At 45.9% G+C, this 17,785-nt stretch overlaps 1 protein-coding gene across 1 annotated transcript in view; it reads left to right on the top strand.

The window, feature by feature from the left end:
• Nucleotides 1–17,785, top strand: part of TKT (transketolase) — a 326,482-nt gene that overhangs the window by 144,120 nt on the left and 164,577 nt on the right. The window contains exon 6 of the mRNA XM_044078154.1: nucleotides 13,798–13,916. Within this exon, the coding sequence (XP_043934089.1) occupies nucleotides 13,798–13,916 (119 nt within the window). The remainder of the gene's footprint in view (nucleotides 1–13,797; nucleotides 13,917–17,785) is intronic.

The raw sequence follows: 17,785 nt of genomic DNA, 5'->3' as shown, positions 1-17,785 counted from the left end.
AGCCTGTTCGGCCTGTGCTTCCTTCAACCGACGAACGCTTAGGCGTCGGTCGGAGTTTGCTGAACAGTTTTTCGGCTCAGATTTTGCGTACATTATGCCGTCGGATCCTCCGGCTACCCAAATTGTTAAAAAACGCAAAGAAAAAGACCGACACTCGCGGTCCGTGGTTTCGGCCGAAACCACGGTTAAGCAAGCCGCAAGTGTCTCGGTTTCGGCCGAAACCGAGAAAACTGGTCAATCTACAGCCGAATCCATGACTACTACTGAGGCTCCTGCTACCTTACCTGATCTAGCCTCAGAAATTTTGCCCACAACTGTGGTTCCTACTGATCTATCGGACACCATCCCCTTGGATATCTCTACCCCAGCACGTGGTGCTGCTAGGCCTCCTGCAGCCATGTCTATTAAGGCCTTTGCCAGGGCTAAAGCAGCCAAATCAGCTAAATCAGTGCCTGTTAAACCACCCTCACTCAGGCCCACTTCTAGTTCTCAAATGCTTACTCTGGCAGAAGATTTAATATCCTTAATTAGGGGATCCCAATCTCACCCAGACAGGGCCTCTCAGCCCCCAGAAAAGAGACCTAGAGCAGAGCCCCCCGAGCCTGTGTCCTCTGATGATTCTGCGGATGACTCAGACATTACAGACCAGCCAGAGGCTCCTTTCTCCAATTATGAAGATTCAGATGCTGAAGAATCCATTCCAGCTGCCTCTCCACCAGAGGAATTCTCCTTTGGGGGAAACCTTACATGCCATGAGAGAACAATTCCAATGGCAGGGACAAGATTTCTCAGATTCAAGGAAAAGGCTTAGGACTTTTCTGCACTTACCACAACATAGGCCCTTAGCTATACCTCCTGTCCTATCTGTTGTGGACGATGCATTTAATGATGTCTGCACTGCACCTGATTCTTTACCTCCAGCCCCTGCCAAACCAGATAGATTTTACAGGGTGCCAGACACTCATCACCACCTATACAAGGCCCCACTTGCAGACCCCAAAACTATATCCCAGGGGCCTAAGGCAGTAGCCTCGACCACAGCAAAAAACCCTATTCCCTCTGAAAGGGAATCCAGGTCCTTAGAGAGATGGGGGAAAAAAGTCTACACCTCTGCTACTCTCTCAGCTAGAGCTTTAAACTGTCAGTTCCACATGATCCAATACCAAGAGTTTATGCTTGATCAGTTAATTAAAAAGCTGTCCTCTGATGAATCTTTAGATAAGAAATATGTGTTAGAAATGGTGAATAACATCCAACAGGTTAGTAACCATTCTTTAAAATGTGGCTATGATGCACTGGAGGCTTCATTTAGATCAGCCATGACTGGCACAGTTATAAGAAGGCATGCATGGTTGAAAGAACAGGTCTTGCGGATCATGTTAAAGCTAAGCTATTGGATGCTCCTATGGATAAGGCCAGTCTATTTGGGGAACCTGCCCAGCAGGTAATGAAGAAAATGGAAGAGAAGGCAAAATCTGTACAAACAGTTAAAGATTTCCTACAGGTTCAGCCCCGAAGGTTTAGCAGGAACTGGCCTGCCAAAAATTGGTCCTTTCCTGACTCCACAAGATCACAAAGGGGCAGGAACAGACGCTCGAGGGCAGAAATCAATCCAGAGGAGGTGCCTACAGAGGACGACAGTGGCAAGGCAATAACCGAGGCACAGACACAACCACTGCCACTGCAACAGGACAATCACAGTGACTTGGCTCTGACTCCGCCTACCAGGGAGCAAATAGCAGCACCATTAGGCGGAAAGTTAGCCTTATTCTCGAAAAATTGGCACTATATTACAAAAGACAAGTGGATTTTGCAAACCATAGACCAAGGCTACCGGTTCCACTTCCACACTTTACCAGTAAAAAGAGGAATGCCAAACCTGCCCCCAAATCAAAAAATAGAAGCCCTGCATCAGATAGTGGAATTAATGAAGATGAGAGCTGTGGAAAGGGTACCAATAACAGAACAGGGCAAAGGATTCTACTCCAGACTCTTCCTAGTACCAAGAAAAGAGAAAAACTGGAGACCTATTCTCGACCTGTCCATCTTAAACACATACATCATTGTCCCAAAATTCAAAATGCTGACCCTACAGCAACTTCTTCCCATGCTGGGCAAGGAGTGTTGGCTGGTAACTCTAGATCTCAAGGAGGCATACCTGCACGTCCCCATTCGACCAAATTGCAGAAGATACCTCAGATTTCTTGCAGGATCAGAGCATTATCAATTCTCAGCATTGCCCTTTGGCTTATCTACTAGCCCAGAGTATTCACAAAATGCCTGGCATCAGTAATCGCTCACTGCAGAGTACAGGGAATCCAAATTTATCCATACCTGGACGACTGCCTGTTACAAGCGGACAACAAAAGCAAGCTGACAACAGATTTACAAAGGGTCATTTACTTGCTTCAAGCCCTGGAATACACAGTCAATTTACAAAAGTCAAGGCTGACACCATCCCAGACAAGAACTTTCTTGGGCGCGGAATTGGACACAGTAAAACAGATGGCATTCCTAACTGCAGAAAAACAAAAAGAACTCCCTCTTTACTTCTTGGCATTAACAAAACAGAACAAACTAACAGCAAGAAAAGTTCTGCAGGCCTTGGGCTTCATGGCATCATGCATAATCTTGGTCCCACATGCCAGACTGCATATGAGAAAGTTACAGTGGTACCTAAAGAATTTATGGTCTCAACACAGTCACAGCTTAGAAACAGAAATACCACTGATCCCATGCTTAAAACAGGAGTTCCTATGGTGGGCTCGGGCATGCCAGTCAAACCCAGGCTTACCCTTCCACAACTTTCGAGCAAACCAAACCATCACAACGGATGCCTCAGACCTAGGATGGGGGGCACACATGATAGACAAATGCGTACAAGGACTGTGGACTCAGGACCAGCTGCACCTGCACATAAACCAAAAAGAAATGCTGGCAGTAAAACTGGCAATCCTAAAATTCAGACCATTCCTCAAAGAAGGTCATTTGATGATAAGGACAGACAACACCACAGTCATGTGGTACATCAACAAACAGGGAGGCACTCATTCTTACCCCCTATGCAGAATGACTTTGGACCTTTGGAATCTGGCTCTCAGCTACAACATCCAGTTACAGGCAATATTTGTACCGGGAAAAGAGAACACCCTAGCAGACATTTTAAGCAGAACCACCTCGGATGCTCACGAATGGATGCTACACCCGGACATCTTCAAGACCATCACAAAGAAATGGGGAATGCCACAAATAGATCTATTCGCCTCCCCACAAAATCACCAGCTCAAAAAATTCTGCACAAGGACATTCCACCCACTTGCATGGAAGGTGGACTCTCTATCCTTCAGCTGGAAAGGCCTGACAGCATATGCATTTCCACCTCTTCCCTTGATGCACAAGGTACTACTGAAAATCAAAGAGGAACGTCCAAGGATAATTCTGATAGCGCCGAACTGGCCAAGACAATACTGGTACCCATTGCTGAGGACCATGTCTCGGGAGAAAATGTGGTCAATACCCCTGATGCCTCTGATGTTAACTCAGAACAACTACAACATCATACATCCAAACCTAAAAACCTTGCAACTGACTGCCTGGAACATCACATAGCAGTAACTAACCCAGACCTTTCACAAAGGGTTAAAGACATTATCCTTGAAGCCCGCAGACCTTCAACAAGAAGGAACTATGCAGGAAAATGGAAAAGGTTCGTCATTTGGAGTACTGAAAGAGGAAAAGATGTGTCGAACATAGATATTGCTAACATTCTGGAGTACTTGGCAGAGCTTCTACATACAGGCCTGTCCTATTCCTCCATCAAGATACATGCATCAGCTATTTCAGCAGAATACAGCTTTGATCCTCCTGTCTTTTCACATCCTCTACTCAGGCAGTTCCTCAGAGGGATCAAGAATGTAAAACCTCCTAGGAAACCACCATTACCAGCATGGGACTTGAATTTTGTACTAGAAAAGTTGACACTCCCTCCGTTTGAACCAGCAGCAACAGCAGATCTACAACACCTGTCATGGAAAACTGCTTTCCTACTGGCTATTACTTCAGCAAGGAGGGTTTCGAACTACAGGCCTTAATGGCAGTGCAACCCTTCCTAATCTTCCATCAAGATAGGGTGTCCATGAGAACTAATCCTACATTTATGCCTAAGGTGGTATCAAGAGTGTCTTTAAACCAGGCAATCCACCTACCTACCTTCTTTCCCAATCCACAAAACAGAGGTGAAAGAATAATGCATACCTTGGATGTACATAGACAGTTACGCTACTACCTGGACAGAACCAAAGGTAACAGAAAAACTGACCAGCTCTTTGTAGCCTATGCAACAGGAAGGGAAGGAAAAGCAATTTCCAAACAAACAATCTCCAAATGGATAGGAAATTGCATAAGATTCTGTTACTCCTACCATGGAAAACCAATTCCACAGAACATAAGACCTCATTCTACAAGGGCTACAGCCACTACCACAGCTTTCTTAAGAGGAGTGGCAACCAAGGACATTATTGAGGCGGCTACTTGGACCTCCGTGCATACATTTGCCAAGCATTATAATTTACCTCTATATTCTAGATCCCGAGCAGGGTTTGCCACTGCTGTACTGCAAGGGATCCTGACTACACCATAATTCTTATTCCTCCTCCCTAGTTTGGCTATGGTATTCTACCCATTTGTTATGACTGCAGATGCATCCATGAAGGACATAGTACAGTTTTGTACCTACCATAAATGTAGATGTCGAACTGGATAGCATCTGCAGTCAGGATTACCTCCCTCCTTCCCCTCTGCGGTACTCCTAGGGTATTTACCCTCCTAATAGCTAGCTGGGGAGTCTCTTATGGTGTATTTGTTTGTATATATGTACATACATGTTTATTTTTTGTGTTTGCCTTCTACTATTTTGGAAACATTGGCATTTATCCAAAATTTAGCTTTCCAAGAGGGCAATTGGCATCTGGGGCAAGAAACACTGAGGAAAATGGCGTCGGCTGATGCCTTTATACCCGAAGACCAGCAGAGATGACGTCGGGTGAAGTGCGACATCAGCCGAAGCCGGACCCAGACTTTGGAATCCGGCCGACCGAAGGGCTGCCTGACGACAGGACAACCCATTTGTTATGACTGCAGATGCTATCCAGTTCGGACATCTACATTTATGGTAGGTACAAAACTGTACTTTTTCCCATTTAATGGCAGGGTAGTTAAAATCACTCAGTATTAGGGTGTTTGGTTCTATCTTAATATTTTCCAGTATGTTTAGAAAGGTGTAGTGAGAATCTTGGGGTATAGTGGGGGATTTGTAGCAAGCTACAATTTGGATTGCAGTCTTACCTAGTGTTAGTTGTACCTGGAGAATTTCAGACGCATTGTGCTGGGTAACTAGCCTGGTGGTGTGAATATCCTTGGTGAATATTGACACTCCTCCACCTTTAGTGTTTTGGTCCTGGTTTGGTGGCCGAAAAGTGTGGTAAGAGTTGTAGCCTGGTATTGAAGGGGTGCTCTCTTGAGCCTTGAACCAGGTCTCAGTTACTGCACAGATATTGATGTTCTCCATTTTTAGGAGTGCTTCGAGAGAGTGCATTTTGAGGTTTAGACTTCTAGCATTGAGTAGCATTACCTTCAGATTTTGCATGCTTGTACCTGATGTCCTTCATGGATGCATCTGCAGTCATAACAACTGGGTTGTCCTGTCGTCAGGCAGCCCTTCAGTCGGCCGGATTCCAAAGTCCGGGTCCGGCCGCTGATGTCGCACTTCACCCGACGTCATCTCTGTTGGTCTTCGGGTATAAAGGCATCAGCCGACGCCATTTTCCTCAGTCTTTCTTGCCGCGTGGCGCCCGAAGCAGAAGCTGTTCGCAAGTGCCGGTCGGTCGGATCCAGAGATTACTTCTACCGAATACTACTTCGAAGACTTCTATTTGAATGACACTAGAAGCTTAGCCAATTGTTGAAGTCAATCATTTTGTCCTTATGTTGTGGTATCATTCTGGGCGAAGGCAGGATGCTACTCAGGGCTAGGGTCATACCTGCCTGGGCCACATGATCCGAGAGCTCTTCCATGTCTCTTTTCATGTAGTCCAGGGAGGTACATCTCAAGTCATTCACGCCAACATAGACAATGACAAGAGTCATATTTGTACTTGTTGTGGAGTAACTTGAGTGCATGCATTATGTGGCGGATCCTGGCACCAGACAGGCAGCTGACTATAATTTTCTCCTTGTTCAACCTGGTGAGAGGGACATCAGTGTGCCGGAATATAGAATCACCTATGACTAAAGTGTTAGGTACATTGTCTTGCCTTAGGGGCTGTTGCAGGGTGGCACACTGGTGTTGTGAACTATGTGACACTTTGGTTGTGATTGGTGTTTGTTTGCGTTTCAGCTTCAGAGGTCTTGTTGCTTGGGCAGGTTACAGTTAAGGGCCTCTGCATATGTGGATTTAATGTAGCTATATGTGGGTGTTGGTGGTGTGGGTTTAGAAGGGCTATGTGTTGCTTGAGGCGTAGTGTGGTTGTTAACCTTCTCCTCTTGACTGTCTAGCACAATCTTGGGTGGAGAGAGCTTTGCTTCCATTTTGGCTTTGTACGTGCATCTCTCACAGGTTGTAGTGTTGGGTGGTAGGAGGAGAGGGTTGTCTGTGTACATGAGGCAATTGCTGCATTGCCCCAGTATGCCCAGATTCACCAGGTGGACAGGAGAAATCACTGGAAATTGACCGTTGGACATGCCTGGTTTGGTGCTTTTTTTTTTTTTTTTTTTTTTTTTTTTTGTAAAGTACAGGAGCTGTTTTCCCTTACTTTGCAATTATAGGCTGTTTAGTGCCTACTATTAATTTCTCCTTACTAACAAGGAGAGTTGAGTGCTTGTATCAGTTTAAGGCTTCCTAGTGCTTTCCAGCAGGTATTAGAGCAAGTGCTAGTCACAGGGATGCTTAAAGGTAAGATGAAAAAAAAATGCATACTGCAGTGTGCACTAGAGAAGTTAGATGTGAAAGTAGATAACTTAAGTTTTACCTGTTTAAAAAGTTAAGGTTTACTGGAGAGTTACTATTTTTAAAACAGCAAGATGGGTTGAAAGGAGTGGTCACTTTTGTATTCTGGTACTGTGGAATACAGTAGAATGGCCAATAAATTTAAATAGTTGAAGGGGAGGGATTTCAAAACTGATGATTTTGTGATTACTCACACAAGCCAGTGAAAGCAGAGAGGAAATGAGATATATGGTCAGATTAACATAAGAGGCAGGCAACTAGAAAGACAGTGGTATTTAACAAGACAACTGTAACTGGGTGGGAGGGCGGGAAAGAAGAGAGAGAGCTGTGGTCTCTTTTGAAGTTTTAATATGCAGTTAAAGCAGAATGCAAGTAAAACACAAGGTAAAGAAAACAAACCACAGTATTCAAAATATAGAAAGGCAGTAAAGTAATACAACATATATAGATATATGTTTATATAGATATGTGTATCTATATACATATATATATATATATATATATATATATATATATATATGGGTCTACTTCATAACATTGAAAGTTCATAACATTGAATTTCGTAACATTGAGACCAAAACATCTAAATCCTAGAACACTGAAAACTCAGAACATTGAAAGTCTGCTTCGTAACATTGAAAATACAGTGCATATGTAAATAACATCCTCTCCACCTGTAACAACACCTAACTAACAAACACACTTTCTACTATATTTCTTCAAGGGGGCAAGCCCCCCTGCACCCCCCATGTGGGGGGATCTAACCCCCCCACACCCCTCGTAAATTAAATATATCAACTCCAAGATTGCACTACAGTGTAAAAAAGTTAATTTCCTAACCTCACTGTATAGCAATCACCATACACTGAGGTTAGGAAATTGACTTTTTGCCTCTATAGTGCGATCTTGGAGTTGGTATATTTAATTTACTGGGGGGTGCAGGGGGGCTTGCCCCTCTGCAGAAATGTAGTAGAAAGTGTATTTGTTAGGTGCTGTTGTAGGTGGAGGGGATCTTATTTACTTGTGCTATGTAGTTTTCAATGTTATGACGCACACTTTCAATGTTCTATGTTTGTGATTGTGTGAGTTGTGATTGTGGGTTTTGGGATTATGAATGGTTCGGCTTTATAGTTTCGAAATACTGAAATTCAAGTGGAACCGTATATATATATATATATATATATATATATATATATATATATATTTTTTTTTGTGTGTGTGTGTAGTTTCCCTTTTGGTTAAGTTTCCTTGCATTTTTCTTTCAGGGTTATTGCCTCAGATTTTTGGGGGAAGAAAGCTCTGAGCTTTTTCGACTGTAACTGTCCTTTATATGGAGTTTCTCACAGTTAGAGCACGTAGAGTGTGCCCTTTAGATTTGGAAAGCTGTCTGCTAGCAGTTGGGTAAGACCTGTGGCTACTGCAAATAGGAATCTATTACAACATCTACTGTTATGCTAAGTTTAATTACACAGCTGTACTTTGCTAAAGAAAGGACATGTAAGGAGAATGTTGATTAAGTTAGTGAGACAACACATTGGCAAGAGGGTAAGAGACTTCTTATCTGAGGTTATATTTTAGTTCCCTGTTGAAACTTATTAAAGTGGGTGCTGCTTTAATGTAATATGGGAGAGAATTCCACTTGTGTGAAGACAGGAACTAAAAAGCCCTTGATGTTTAAATGTTGGCTACATTGTAGTGATACTATGTTCCAGTGGCATAAGGTGAAGACTGCTGATTTGATATTTTAAGTGGAGAGACGTATTGGTTTATTTCTAGCATTTCATACATCAAAGTGTGGGTGAGGTGTTGGGTACAGAAATCGTAAGCACTTGATCTTAGCCAGCACTCCTCAATGATTCTCCCTATGAGGGGCTTTTGCTACAGAATGACATATTTTGTTTATATTCTGTAGTTTTTTTTAGCAGTTTCTTAGAAAACCCTGCAACGTAGGTATGCTTGTATGTAGTTGATGTATAATCTCCATCTAGTATGTTCTGGTGCATTCATTTTCCTGTTGAGCCATGACCATCTTCCAGCTCACCTCCCTGAAACCATTCCACATTAACACAAACCAGACAATGCTGTGATTGTTGTCTTCCATAGATCCTCTCATGTCTGCATTTTCTGAGTCCTCATGACAGAGCTAGGCCAAAAGATGGCTCCCTGTCAACTGGAAGACCACAGACTAGCTCTTCTCACATAATCACTGCTGCAGACACTTTTACTTTTCAAATCTGGATATTAGAATGTTCTAGTCCTCTGAAGAAACTCTGAAACTAACCTGAAAACTAATACAAATCCATTTGTTCTTTTTGATTTTGTCCACTGATGGACTTTCACTATATACTGGCATGCCCAAACATTTACCTGACATGGCTGTACATAATTGATTCCCCACTCCCCTACTTCCCTTCCTCTCGTAACCTTGGCTTTGTCTGCTAAACATTTGATTTTTTCTTAACATAAATTGAATCTCCTTCCCTCTTCACCCTTCCATCCTTTCCTGAAGACATTGTCTCCATCTGTCTCTTATCCACATTTCTCTGATACCTGCACTGTTAACAGGCCCTTCCAGCTAGAGACATAACTTTTTATTACTCTAGCCTCTGCAGTTTGTCTGCAATACCATTCAGTCATGTTTCCCATCCCCATTCCATTTTCTCTATTCCATATTGTCCTCTTATACCTCCTTGGACACTGTCTAGCTTGGAGGCTCATTGTCCTAAATGTTTTCATCCTTCCCTTTAAGTCTAAATAAATGTAGGTAGAGATGTACTTCTAAACTTTGATTTTCAGAGCCTCTATCCAAATGGAAGGCTTAAAATGTCAGGCTGTTTTCTTTTACTAGAGTCTGTGTATCTCTCTCTCTCTCTATGTAGATATATATATATATATATATATATATATATATATATATATATATATATCTATATATCTATATATATATATATGTGTGTGTGTGTATATATAGGTTCATAGGTTCATACTAGGCTATCTGCCCTAGGGCATCTATAAGCCAAGCCAGAGTGTGTTTGGCTTTCGCCACCCATTTCAAATTAATTTTGCTATGCCCTTTTTCAAGGTTAGTATACTGTGCCTCTGTCTAACAGTGACACAGAAGTGATACCCAGGGTAAACCTACGATCTCCCATCCACTCATCAAGATTCCTCTTGAAGAGAGTCAATGAGGGACTCTGCCTAACCTGGACTGGGATTTTATTCCAGAGTGAAGGGAGCCTCTGGGTTATGAATCTGTCCCTCCAGCATGTCCTATTTATTTCAGTGCTGTGGTTCAAGTCTCTCAAGCGCGTAGCTCGATGGGATTTGGATTTTCTGAGGTGCAGCATGTCCATTAATTCCGGGTTGGACATGGCTTTATATGTCAGACACAGATCGCCTCTGAGCAGGCAGTATGCCACTGAGTAGAGCTGGAGTTTCTTTAACCAGGCAGCATATGGCATCTGTTTGAGCCCTTTGATCCTCTTGGTGAGGTACTTTTGGGGTCTTTCCAGTTGCTGCAGGTGTCTGGTAAGGTACATCCCAAAAGGGACATTGTACTCAATTATGGGCCTGATGAGGGATGAGTAAAGAGGCACGATGACCTCCCCTGATCTAGATGTGAATCCTTCATGATTAGGTGGGCTATATAAAATGTTTTTCTAACCACTTTGGCCGTGGTTTTCAAATGAGAGATTGCTATCAACTTGGGTCCCCAGGTCCCTAATTACTTCTTCCATACTTAATGGATTACCACCTATGTGGTAATTTGTGGGCACTTTGTTTTTGCCAAAGGGGATGACTATACACTTTTTGGCGTTTAGCTTGAGGCCATGGCTCTGGCACCAGTTGTCTGTTTCTGTGAGGCCCTTTTGTAGGATGCTTGTGTCGGCTGGAGAGTCGATTATGGCACCTAGTTTGCAGTCATCTGCGAACTTGGTCAGCCACAGTCCTTCCGTGTTGGCCTGTACCTCCGAGAAATATATACTGAACAAGAGAGGTCCCAGGACTGAGCCTTGTGGGACTCCACTTGTAACTGGTTTGGAGTCTGACATGGCTCCAGCAATTCTAACCATGTGGGTTCTGTCCTTGAGCCAGTTTGACACCCATCTAGTGACATAGGGGTTTATATTTATGCTGGTGAGCTTATCTATAATGCCCAAGTGGGGTATTGTATCGAAGACTTTTGCGAGGTCCAGGTAGGCTGTGTGGACCACCTTCCCCTCGTCAATGGCCTTGGTGACTGTTTCAAAGAAATCGACCAGGTTTAAGAGGCAGGATCTGCCCTTAACAAAGCCGAACTGGGTAGGATCCAGTGTCTGTAGGTCCCCAATATCTTTTTTTATGAGGTCCATGAGGATCCTTTCCATAGCTTTGCAGACCAAGCTAGTCAGGCTTATGGGGCGATAGTTTCCAGGATCCGTTGAGGCACCACCTTTGTGGAGAGGGACCACTGTTGCTGTACGCCACTCTTTGGGTACATATCCTGTAGTAAGGCTGAGATTGAACAGTAGTTTTATGTTTGGGTTTAGCTCTTCTTGGAGTTCATGAAGGACGCAGCCCGGGACACTGTCTGGTCCCATTGATGCTGTGTTTTTAGCTTTGGAGAGGGCGGCTCTTACCTGAGCATCTGAGATGTCAGGGGGGCAGCACTCTGCTGGGATAGATATTTGCCCTTTTGGTGGGGGGGGGGGGGTTGCACAGAACCTGTCAGCTAGGATGTTGGCAATGTCTGTGGGTTCGGTGCATTTTTTGTCATTTTGGACTAATTCTGAGCATATCTGGGAATTCCCACCCAGGTTCCTAACATAACTAAAGAAAGCCTTGTGATTATCCTTAGTGTCCTGTGCAATTTTTCTCTCAAAGCTGGCCTTAGACGATTTTATGAGTGCCTGTAGTTTTTTGCTAATACTGATCAGAGATGCCTTCCCTTTTTGGGATTTTGCTCTATCATGTAGTAGCTTCCTCCTTCTATTGTATAGTTTGTTTATGGCTGGGGTCCACCAGACAGGACGCCTGCCTTTGGAGGATTGGGTCTTGGTTTTATTTGGGATTGCATGATCCATGCATTCCTGAAGGTGTTCATAGAATGCATTTATAAAGGATTCTGCGGTCTGGGACGTATTTTCCACAGGCCCAGGGGCTTTGAAGGATTCCACCTCGGTTTTGAGGAGTGTGAAATTTGCTTTAGAGAAGTTTTTCACTGTGGTTTTCTGGGCAGGGCATGGGGTCGGCATGTGAATATCCAGTGAGATTAGTTTATGGTCTGATCTTACCAGTAAGGGATACACTTCTGGTCTGGAGCATAGAGCCCCCATGTTGGTGATGATCAGATCCAGTATATTTTCCCCTCTTGTGGGAGTGGTAACAAGTTGTTCCATAGCATTTGAGTTTATAAATTCTAGGAACCTTTGGGCTAGGGTGTTGGAGCTAGAGTAATGCTCCCAGTCTATGTTAGGGTGGTTGAAGTCACCCAATATAATGGTGTTTGGAGAGACCTTCATATTTTCCAGTGTTCTCAGGAAGGCTGAGTGGGGTTCCTGGGTTTGGAAGGGTGGTCTGTAGCAGGCTATAAACTGGAAGGCAATTTTACCCACTGTTAGTTGCACATGGATAGTTTCTGATGCTTCGTGCTGTGCCACCAACCTGGAGGTGTGGGTATCTTTGACGAATATTGATACTCCCCCTCCTTTTGTGGTTTGGTCCAAGTTGTGGGGACGAAAAACATGGTATGAGGTATAACCTGGTAGTGCTGGGGTGCTCTCGGAAGCCTTGAACCAGGTTTCTGTTACTGCACAGATATTGATGTTCTCCATGCTAAGGAGAGTTTCGCGTGCGTGCATCTTGAGGTTTAGACTTCTGGCGTTGGGTAGCATTACTCTTAGTTTCTTATCCCTTGTGATACTTATGGAGGTGGGTTTGTCTTTTGAGCCTTGCCTAAAAAAGGCACTATGGGGGTGTTAAGAGCCTTTGCCAATATCTGAAAGCCCAGGGGTGACAGGTGCAAGCCGTCCCTAGCAAAGCATCGTGGCTTGTCGAGCATGTCATCCCAGGCTGACAGGCATTGGATCCCCTTTGAATGACACCAATACTTAAGCCAATTGTTGAAATTGATCATCTTGTCTTCATATTGTGGCATCATTCTTGGTGAGGGTAAGATGCTACTCAAGGTCAGGGTCATACCGGCCTGGGCTACATGCTCAGAGAGCTCCTCTATGTCTCTTTTCATGTAGTCCAGGGAGGTACGTCTCAGGTCATTCACACCAGCATAGACAATGACTGAGTCATATTTGTACTTGCCTTGGAGTGATGTGAGTGCTTGTGTTATGTGGCGACAGGCACCTCACCGTGACCTTTTCCTTGTTCAGCCTGGTGAGCGGGACGTCAGTGTGCCTGACGACAGAGTCACCTATTACAAGTGTATCAGGTGTGTTGTTTAGCCTTAAGGGCTGTGACTGTTCGGCTCACTGGCTTTGTGAGCTATGTGTTGCACGTGTTTTGTTTTGGGTAGCGGTTGCTTGGGTGTCTGCTTTGGAGGTATCTGCTGCTTAGGCATATATATATATATATATATATATATATATATATATATATATATATATATATATATATATATATATATATATATGTACACACACACACACACACACACACACACACACACACATGCACAAGTGCAAGCACACACACACACACACACACACACACACACACACACACACACACACACACACACACACACACATATATGAGTTAGTTATTATTTGATTGATTAACTGACTGATTGATTGTTACAGGTGGAATGCCATTGTTGTTGATGGCCACAGTGTGGAAGAACTATGCAAGGCCTTCTATCCATGCAAGAAAAAGCCACTTGCCGTTATTGCAAAAACTTTTAAAGGACATGGAATCCTAGGTATTTGTTTTTATTTCCTTGGTGTGTCTGTAGAGCATATCGTAATGGCTTTTTGCTTAGGTAGTAACAACAAGCCATCATGATGCAAAACAAGCAAATGGTAAAGTAACACATAAGCAGTGTTTTTATTTGTTCAGAATTTTTTTTGCCTGAGGCATGTAAAGATTTAGTGGTAATGATGATATGAGTTATTATTTCAGTGATTGTTACCTTGCATGTTTAAACAGTAAGACATGACAGAATGTTTTGTGTGAATTAACATTAATGTTTGGTGGATCAAAATAAGAGACAAAGCGAAGTATTTCATTCTTCCCAGGAGTGACTTTATTACAGAGTTATCACTTAATGTTCTGAGTGTACAGTAGCATAACAATAGATCTGAAGTAGTTAACTTCATTTGTGCAGCAACCTATGGGAATTGGATCCGACTTCGGATCCGAGCCGGCAGTTTTCAACAGCTTAGATCCGAGCTCCAAGCTTCTCCCCCTACCCATAATCCCCCGCCAACCCTGACTGACCTCAGATCTAGTTTGCCGCGGTTTAACCAACAGCAGCTCGATCTTGAGTTCCAGGCGTTGGAGGTTTTTGTGAGAAAAAATTTAACAACTTCTTTATTTTTTCTACCCTACTTGGTTGTGAGTGCTTTCAGGTCCCTTTTTGTCTAAAATCCTCCCTAGCTTATCTTTATATTTTTTGTAATTAACCTCCCCTTTCCCTCGTGGTTCCGTTAGGGTTTGTGTGTGCATGTTTGGGGCCTAATGTGTGTGTCTGTCTTTCTTAATTAAAATGTCTGAGACCCCAAAGCCTATTTTTTTCTAAGTGCTCCGAGTGTGGCCATAAGCTGTCCCCGTCGGATGGCCACACTCGGTGTGTGCTGTGCCTTGGGGTTGAGCACCTCTCTTCTGGTTGTTCCATTTGTGCGGCGTTCAACCCCAGGGCACTTAAAGACCGGAGGTCTAAGCTGATTCTGGCGGGTCTTCTGCCCCCGGATTCGGCTTCTACCTCCGGTCCTTCCGTGGCTCCCGCTGCGGCGGCTGCCACTCCTGCTTCCCTCCCCCTGGCCGGGACTCAACCTCCCGCCCTTTGGCCCGGAGGAGAGGGAGAGAGGGAGGCTAGGAAAGAGAAAAAGAGGGAGAAGCACCACAAGCGGCAGGTCGAGGCCTCCGCTTCGCCCCCCCCGGCTAAGCAGTCTTCTCCCTCCAGGACTTCTAGGTCTCCTCCTTCTCGGATCCGGTCTCCTTGCTTTTCACCAGGTCCTGAGGAGGAGGAGGAGACCCGATCTCCCTCGAGGTCATTGAGGCAGCACTCCCGTCTCGCCTCGGTGGCCTCATCGAGTTCGACCCGAAGCCTCGCGGATGCAGATTTGGACCGGATGATGAGAAGATTCCTCCAGGCCCAACTGCAGATGGGAGTGCTCCTGCCTCCCCCCCCCCTCCGGGGGGGAGCTCAACCCCCTTCTTTGCCCCGATAGCTCCTTCTCCGTCCCGCTTCCCGGGCTCGGAGTCTTTGGAGCCGGGCAGCCTTGGAGCCGGGGGTGTGTCGGCGCCGACAGTCTCGGGTACTTCGGCGCCGATGCTCCCCTCGAGTCTGTCGGGTCCATTTTCATCAGAGCCAAGGGCTGAGCTTCAGATCCGGGGTTATCAGTATGCCTTCGGCTCCGTCCAGGTCGGAGCATGCTGGTCCCTCGGATCCGATCACTTCGGCACCGGCCCCGATCCGTCCGTCGGATCTGAGTGAGGGTCTGCTTTCGGATCCTAGAGAGAGCAGATCTCCCTCGGCGTTCGACGTGGTGGAGAGGGCTCTGTCGAGAGATTCCAGGCCGCCGGCCCTTGCCACAGCCCCATCCTGCACTCCTCTGTTGGGCCCGACTTCCATCACCCGGCCCCAGGGACAGCCTGCTTTGACGTCCCAGGTCGTTCCTTTGGAACAAGACGTTGCTGATGAGACCTCCTCCGAGAGCCACCCCGTGGAGGTTCCTCGCAAGCAAAAGTGCAAGAGGAGGCACCTGGACTCCCTCGAGTCCTTGACTGCGGACATGGATTTGGAGGAAGGGGAAGGCTTCCCAAGATCACCCCCCGAAGATGTCTCTTTTTATGACATCACGGAGATGCTCAGGATAAGGGGGGGGGGTCTGCCCCAAAGCCTTCCTCGGACGAATCCGTGTTCCTGGAGGCGTTTGAAGCAGGCCCGTCTACCTCTTGGGTGTCCCCTTCGGCCGACCCCTTGGTAGATTTGATTACTACCAGGGCATGAAAGAGCCGGACACTGTGGAGCCTGTCCCCAAGCGTCCGGACAAAATTCTTAGCCCCCCCCTCGACAAGTCCCATTGGAGTAAGGGTCCCCCTGTAGATGCCATGTTGTTGGCGGCGGCCACCAAGAGGGAACTAGCTCAGGAGAGTCCCTCGGTCCACCCCCCGAGCAAGGAGTCTCGGTCAATGGACCGTTTAGGGAAGCGGGTTTTTAGTTCAGCTACCTTCTCTGTGAGGTCGCTGAATTACATGGCACATGTTCTTCGACTGCAGCAGGACCTTATCAAAGAGTACGCTGCGTCGCCCCCCGAGTCCATGTCGGTGGAGGACAAACAGTTGCACTCCACCCAGATGGCCACTCTCTGATCTATATCTAACACCTCTATGCGGCTTCTGTCCCATGCCATGGAAGGAGCCGCTAGAGCCAGCGGAGTGGGCCTCGTCATGAGGCGTCAGGCCTGGCTCCATCACTGTGATTTCGCAGAGCCCTTCAAGGCATCTTTCGCTAATGCCCCTTTCGATGGTTCTGCCCTTTTTGGCAAAACCGTTCGCGATACTTTGGTCCAGAGCGAGAAGGACGGGAAGACGTTGTCTGCCGTCGGAGTCCGCTTCTCTGCTCCCCGTAGGTCCTTCTCCAAGAACCAAAAGGGACAGAAGAAGATGTGGTTCTGGAAATCGCAATAATCCCGTCCCGCTCCGGACTCCCAGCCCTTCCGCGGCAGAGGAGGGCAGGGTGGACACCGCCCTAGAGGCAGAGGGGGCCCGAGGAACTTTGGATCCAGATAACCTTTCTCGGACCAACCCATGCAACACCCCTGAGGGGTTGCCCGACTGCTCCACTCTGGAGGCAGTCGGGGGCGTTTCTCGAAGCATCTAGCAGCTTGGGAGTACATCACGACAGACAGCTGGGTGCTTCGCATCATATCCAGAGGATATCATATCCCCTTTTCTCTTTACCCACGCAGCCCCAGATACCTCCCCGATGTCCCACCCGATCAGAGGGAGGCCGCAGCAACTGAAATTCAACAGTTGCTGAAAAAAAGAGCCATCCAACACATCCCCCCAGACCAGTGCAGATCGGGTTTTTACTCCAGGTTCTTCTTGGTGTCAAAAAAGACGGGGGACTTAAGACCAATCCTCAACCTCTCCCCCTGAACCTGTCAGTAAACAAAGAGAAGTTCCACATGGTCACCCTTCAATCCATTCTCCCCCTCTTGCGGGAGAATGACTGGATGTGCACTATAGACCTCAAGGATGCATACTACCACATTCTGATGGACAGGCGATCCAGAAGGTTCCTCCTCTTCCGGCTAGGATCCAGTCATTACCAATTCAGGGTCCTCCCCTTTTATCTCACCACAGCCCCCAGAGTGTTCACCAAAGTGTTGGCGGTGGTAGCGGCCCACCCGAGGCTCCAGGGAATTCAGGTTTTCCCATACCTGGACGACTGGCATCTCCTCTGCGCATCCAGAAACTACTTTCTTCGTCTAGCCCCCCTGGCTGGGGATCACTATCAACATAGAGAAGTCATCTCTTGCCCTTTGTCAGACCATAGACTTCATAGGGGGGAGATTAAACACAAACAAGCTCCTAGCCTTTTTGACCATGGACCGGCTACAA

The sequence above is a fragment of the Protopterus annectens genome, chromosome 7.part0 (genome assembly GCF_019279795.1).
Source record: "Protopterus annectens isolate FY-2018-M chromosome 7.part0, PAN1.0, whole genome shotgun sequence".
NCBI lineage: Eukaryota > Metazoa > Chordata > Ceratodontiformes > Protopteridae > Protopterus > Protopterus annectens.
This window is presented reverse-complemented; position numbering and strand designations above follow the sequence as displayed.